The sequence below is a fragment of the Anopheles darlingi genome, chromosome 2 (assembly GCF_943734745.1).
Source record: "Anopheles darlingi chromosome 2, idAnoDarlMG_H_01, whole genome shotgun sequence".
Classification (NCBI taxonomy): domain Eukaryota; kingdom Metazoa; phylum Arthropoda; class Insecta; order Diptera; family Culicidae; genus Anopheles; species Anopheles darlingi.
In genome coordinates this window covers 35,304,800-35,311,902 of record NC_064874.1, presented here as the reverse complement: position 1 = coordinate 35,311,902, position 7,103 = coordinate 35,304,800, and the positions used below count along the sequence as shown (strand labels likewise).

Genomic DNA, 7,103 nt, shown 5'->3' with positions numbered 1-7,103 from the left:
CAACAGAACCTGCAGGGGTTGAAAACGAACCAGGGTGTGCCGTTAACGGCGGCCCAGCTACAAAGTTTACAGGGCCAACGGCAGCCACAGCAGCTAACAGCCATTAACCAGCATCTGCTGAGTCAGGGTGTCCAGTTACAAAACCTTCAGCTCGCGAACGGCAATCTTGCCCAAATCCAGATGTCGAATGGTTTGAATGGGCAACTGCTAGCCACCACTTCACTGCAGGCTCCCTTTCAGCAAGCTCAGGTCGGTGGGTTCGGGTTGTCGAATCAGAACATCAGTCTTAACCAGTTGGGCGGCGTTAACCTACAGCTTGCCACTGGTCCTGGTGGGGCAACGTTTGTATCTCCTTCGAGTACTCCGGGTCCGGCCGGAACGGGTGGACAGGGCCAGCCCGGGGAACTGGTGGTTAGTGCTCAAAACATACAATTTACAACGGCACCAGGTGCTACTCCTGGAACTACGATTGCTGTGACCGCGCAAGGCCAACAGCCGCAACAACAGCAGCAGCAGCAGCAACATCAAGCTGGAGGCCAGCAAATTATAAACACTACCACATTAGATGGACATTCGATACAAACGGCACAACTTATACAAACAGCTGATGGATTGAGAGGTCACCCGGCTGGAACTCCCATTCTAACCACTGCCTCTGGTCAGCAGGTAATAGTGACAGACGGCGGACTAGCAAAAGCACAACAGCCGTCACAGCAACAACCACAGCAACTGTATAACCACACGAATGCAAACATCCAACCATCGGTGGTTCCATCGGTAACAGTTCAGCAGCAATCGACGGGCGGTGTTACGAGGGTCGAATTAGAGAAACCGAAAAAGGATCGAAAGAATAAGAAGAAGACGAAACCGATACATCCGCCTGTTGCCACCGCGGCACCAATAATGGTGCAACCAACCGTCCCGATTACGAGCCAAGCGCAGCATCAAATCGTTACACCTGCTTCGTCCTCGTCTTCGTCGTCTTCTGTAGCTTCTAGCACAGCAGACCGTCTTTCAGCTTCTCCCTCGTCACCATCATCCTCATCGAATGCAAACACCAGTAGCACGTCAACGGTATTCAAACTAGATCTCGCAAATCTTATGAAGATCTCCGGCATAGGTATCGAGGATGATGATTTCATGGATTCTGATGAACCGCCGCCATTATTGAGCACTGCCCCACCACCACCAGTCGCTACCACCAGTGGGAATATTCATTCGTCTGGAGTCGAATATTCTGCCAACATTGTGATAGAACAGAGCGATACCGGTGTAACGGCGAATGCAGCAACAACAAGCGGCGTAGTAAGTGGTACTGGGACTGAAAGTAATGTGAAGGATCTTATGTCACCCCCACCGCCACCTTCGCAAACACAGCAGGTGCAGGTGCAACTACCGCAAGCACAACATCAGCAGACGAATCGCACTGCTTCCAACAATGACATCATGATCACTATCCCGGGCGGAGCTGGCAGTGGCTCGTCAAATGTGGAGTACCCTTACACGATTTCGATACCCGGTCTCGATGGAACAATTACAAGTCCACGTACTCCCAAAACTCCCACGTCAACTAGCTCTACACCTGGGTGCCAGAACACTACTGCCACAGCGAATGATGGTCAGCCTTCGTTTATGATAACGATCGATCCTTCGAGTGATCCAAATTCTGGACAACCATCCTACACCGTTTCGTTGCCACGATTCGGTAATTCATCGAGTGAGGAATCAAAGATTGTAAATGTCGCCACTGTTGCACCGACTGCCACTGTGCAGACTTCGACTGCACCAGTCTCTTCGATAACCCCAACAGCAGTATCTTCTGCTCACACCAATACTATCTGCGTTAACAGTTTGATGAACAATGTACTGAACAATACGCAGGTGACACCAACGCTTCAAAGTCAGATCAACGAAATCCAAAACCAACTGATCGCCGAAACGCAGCCACATCTTGTCGGAGGATCGATACAACAGCAAAACAGTGTTATCACTGCAACCAGTGTGCCGTTAAGCAGTACTACTACCCCAACTGCATCGCTTACGACATCTTCCACTTCAGCAACATCAATCATGATCTCACCTAGTATCAACAACAGTAGTAGTAGTAGTAGTAAGGGATCGGTTGGTTTAGCGAAGAAAAAATCGATATCCCCTGGAGTAAATACTACAATAGGAGGAGCGGCTAATGCCAACAAGAAAAATGGCAAAAAGCTAGAGAAAACGTTTGAATCGATAGGTACCACCGGAGCCGTACCAACTCAGATCGGCAATATACAGATATCGCAAATCGACGGCACTGCTAGCACAAAGCCAGCCAAAGCAGGCACGATCAACAACCAAATACAGATAACGCCTATTATTGACAGCAAGGTGATAGTTTCGCAACCGAGCATAACCAATGCAACGCTGATTGGGACTAACAGTGGGGGTACAGTTGGTGGGCAGTTTGCTCAATCTATGTCTACCCAACCAACGATTACTATTCAAGCAAGCAGCACGCTGGTGCCTGCTACACAAAATCAAGCTATTCTGACGACGGTGGCAGGTGCCGGAGTCGTTGCAGGACCTGGTTTTTCCCAACCTCAGCCACAGTCCATTCCACCAACGTCGTCGGTGCAAACGCCTTCGGTTGTTTCCGGTAGTGGCGGAGGTATAGTGTTTACGCCACAGCAACATCAACCAAGTGTTGCTGTCCCAATCACATCGGCAGTGCAAATGAATCAAATGTCTGCAACGGCAACACCGACAACAAGTACTTCCATGGTGGTTACATCACAGCAACCACAGCAACAGTTGCCGGTGGCTCCTGCTATCGGCACATCCACATCTGCTCAAAATATTCTCTCACAACTGACCGGTAGCCTTAGTCTGTCGCTGGCGGAGAACGGGCATCTTATCCTGAAGCACGATGTCAATCAGCCGCAAACGACAGAATCACAAATGATCTTACAGGCCATACTTTCAGGGGCGCTTGGAAACATTACACTGGTGAACGAACCTTCGAAGCCAGCTACCACCACGGCTACGATTGCCCCGATCCAACCAGCTCAGCAACAACAAAACACTGCACCAGCTCATGGAGGACATCAAATCGTAGTGACGGCACAACCTGTCGCACAGCAGCAAATAAAATCAGTTGCAACCGTAAGCGGGCAGCAGAAACCTCAACAGGTACCAGCAACAGTAGGTACTATAACTATCCAAGCACAACAACCACAACAGATCCAGCAACAGCAGATACAAGGACAGCTTCAGCAGCAGCAGCAGCAACAGCCCCATTTACAACCATTTCATCAGCAGCAGCAGCAGTTTCATCAGCAGCAACAACAACAGCAATTCCAACAGCAGCAACAACAGCAACAACAGCAACAGCAGCAGCTACTGCAGCAACAACAACAACTACAGCAGCAGCAGCAGCAACAAAACACCATTTTTACATCACAAGCCGGGGCTACACCTGGTGTCCAAACGATCGGTGGTAGCGCCCAACCTCACCTAGTGCAATCACAAGTAATACATCAACCATCGATGGTATCAACGTCCAAAGAGGTACGAAAATCGGAAATAGTGCCAGATCCCCGCCTTAGTAAACAGCAAACCAACCAACCAACGTCTCTTCCTCTTCAGCAATCTCCCCCTGCGCTGCAGCAAACTCAGCAAACAAATCAGATGCAAGCCACTCAGCCAGGCCTGGCGACGACAACAGTTGTTGTGAATCCCAACGTACCAAAGCTTGTCGAACTGCCGAAAGTAGGGCCAAACCAGCAGCTGTTTTCACTCAACACTCTGACGAACCAAATAACGCAGCTCAGTCCCGGTCAAACTACGGCCGCACTGGGACCGATGGAACGCGTGCTGATCGTACCGACCGGTATCAATGCTCAACAGTTGGCACAGTGTTTGATGCAGGGCCAGATACATTTCAATAATGTCGGCCAAGTGACGCAATCGAGCGAAACTAAACCTACAGCAACGGTATCAAAATCACAACCTCCAGCTCTCCTTTCTTCAACTGCTATGAAAGGGCCCGGTGTTGTTACTGCGAGTCAGCCACATCTTGCCGGTAATCCGTCCGTAAAAACGCAACAGATCATCACCAACACGAGCGGGAACGTGATTGGTACGAAGGTAGTTAACAATAGTGTCAGTATTACGCCTGCCACTAATACGGGGCATGGCGTGCCGGTTACAACGGCGATCGCAAAAGAAAAACCGAAAAGGAATCGTGGCAAGAAGCAGGATAAGCCCCCGCTTTCTGTTACTGCTAATCCACAGCCAAAGACCGCAATAGTGAAAGTGAATTCCGTTTCCAGCGGACTCCCACCTAGCGTCGTTCTGCAGCCTGGGCAACACGCGCAACCAATTCTTGCGGAGGATGGTACAAAGATTGGTACAAAGATTGTGGGAACCGTAAATCCTAACAACTTTGCTTCCAATCATCCACCCCAGCAGCAGCAGCAACAGCATGCTTCCTCAATAAGCTCTTTGTCGACAGCGTCGAATGTTGGTGCTTCGCAGCCACTGATCGCGCAGGTACATCCTCAGCAACAACTCCAGACCAACAAAACGACAACGATAACTAAAGGCGGAACAACTGTTACGGCTATAGTTGGTACGAGTAGTGGCAACTTGGCTCCGGTAACTGCTGGCATTAACAACGCTGCTGGAACATTGAAGAAAGGACGTCTGCCCATTCAGCACAATCATCAGACAGCTGCACAACAACAGCAACCAATGCCACCGCTGGTGAGCGTTAATTCAGCCGTCCCGGGTGCAGCCTCGTTGAGCAGCAGTACGCCATCCGGTTCCGGATCCGGTACTCCTACCGTGGTACCACGCGTGCAAACGATTCAGCTTACACCGCAAAAGCAGCAACACCTTAAAAACGTCCAGTTACAGATACAACAGCTTTCTTCGAAGTTGATGAACAAAAATCTGCTTTCCTCGCTTATGATACCGGCCGAATTTGATCCCACAAATCCGATCCATAGCAAACCACTTCCGACGATCAAAAACATTCAAACGATGACCGACAGCGAGATCTACCAAGCGCTCCACCGACTGTTCATGGAGCAGCAGAAGATACTATCGACCGGGAAGATCATTCCAACTCTTCCTGCTAGCCATGCGTATACTACATCGCAGCCACCGCCTCCACCAACGCCCATTGCGGAGCTCAAGCAGCAACCACAGCAGGCGATCATATCACCAATCACGGTAACACCAACGACCGTTCAAGGAGGCAACACTAGTCTCGGACACCCGAGTTCTTCGTCCGCATCACAGCACTCGTCGATGTCGATCACAATCACGAGCAGTACCGTTCCCATGCAAGGTGTTGTCGGTGGCAAGTTAACGGGAACAGTTAACGCTGGACTGGCTCATGTTGCGGCAACGAAACAAACAACGACGATCATACCAATCACCACGAACCACACACTGCCTCCACCACCACCACCAGTATCCATCCATTCCCTGCAAAATAGTAAAGCGCTGGCCAGCCTTACGAACACCACCTCAACAGCTACAGCTGGTCCAACGAATGTAAACGCAAGCAACGTACCCAATCTGAAATTGTCAACCACCGGCGGTGGAACAATTCAGCAACACCACTTGGTGTTGAATAGTAAAAACGTAGGGAGCGGTTCCGTTGGCGTGGTTCAATCGCAACCGAACCCATCCACCGTTGTAATGCCACCGTTACACACGTTAGTTCCCCACCAAACACTCTCCAACAGTTCGACCATTTCGATGATGAGCCTAAGCAAAGTTGACACCAGTAGTAGCAACGCCGGAGGTGTGTTGATGAATCATCAACAGATGATCCATCCGCTACCCTCCACATCTGCCACGTCTTCATCGTCAATGACGACCGCTTCGAACAATCTAAACAACACACCGGTACCACCTCCGCTAGTGCCAACCGGCCTTGCTTCGGGAAGTCACCTGAAATCGCTGACGAACGCGGGAGTAGGCGCCAATAATTCCTCCATCGTCATCGTTGGAGGGTCCCATGCAATCATTAGTGGATCATCACAAATGTTGGCACAAACGGCAGCGAGAATACAACAGCAGCACCAACTTCAGCAACAACTGCAGCAGCAGCAGCAGCAGCAGCCGATGGTTCCCGGGCTCCTTCCTTCGGTGGTAGTGACATCTTCTCCGGCGACCGTCGTTGTACCTATCCCTTCTTCAAGCTCAGTCGCTGGTATCCCAGGGTCTGTGATATCACCACCACCGTTGATAACAGTTTCTGCAAGCACTGGTGCTAATAGCACCAGTCACCATATAATGCCAACAACCTTCTCCTCAATACCGGTAGCAACCGGCGGTATTACCGTTGTTGCTTCCTCTACACCGACCACCACTACTACAATGGTCACGGCAACGGTTCCCACGACTACTACAACCGCGGATGCGCTTTCGTCAGCCGTCGTTGCCGCTTCTGCACTGAACAACGCCTCGGGCGGTGGTCCGCCGGCTGTGATTATTGCGGCTCCAGCGGGTACTTCGCCGTCTACACCGATGACCTTCATCACGACCAATGTACCGAACAGTCCCGCCGTGAAAGTACCACGCGCAAGTTTGTGAGTGTGATATTCCTTTTATATCCTTTTTCTCTGTCTATCATACATACGTGAATACGCAATCCAAATGAGGGGTGCTTAAGCACAGCTGCTCGTTGCAGCGTCCAGCAGCAGCAATTAAGATTCATAGGTAGATGATCAGCCGGAATCGTTCGCTAATTCTACACTTTTATTTTCTTCCCTTTTTGCGGTGGTATAGATTTGAGATTCAGATACAAAAGGATCAGGACGCTTGCACCAAGCCTGATACAAACACTCCGTTCGGTAGTAAGCAGGACGCAATCAAGCGGCTCATACGTTACCATTGCATGTACGAGGAAAAATGTGAAGAAAACGAAGAGGAAGAGATGCAGTTTGAGACGACAGCCGAATGGTTTCCAGAGGCCTACCGTACGATGATGAGCCGGTACCGCCGGTTAATGATAAACGAATCAATGGTAAGAAGACAGATCATCTTGTTGGATTTTTGTTCAGTATATGATTCGGTGTCCAACAGTTTATAACAAAATTTCTCGT

The 7,103-nt window shown here is 50.1% G+C and overlaps 1 protein-coding gene across 1 annotated transcript in view; it reads left to right on the top strand.

Annotated features, from left to right (window-relative positions):
* LOC125950260 (serine-rich adhesin for platelets-like) overlaps nt 1-7,103 on the top strand; it is a 42,251-nt gene that overhangs the window by 27,998 nt on the left and 7,150 nt on the right. Inside the window, exons 5-6 of the mRNA XM_049678077.1 lie at nt 1-6,587; nt 6,787-7,024. The exon at nt 1-6,587 is cut by the window's left edge and continues 1,161 nt beyond it. Coding sequence (XP_049534034.1) covers nt 1-6,587; nt 6,787-7,024 — 6,825 coding nt within the window. The remainder of the gene's footprint in view (nt 6,588-6,786; nt 7,025-7,103) is intronic.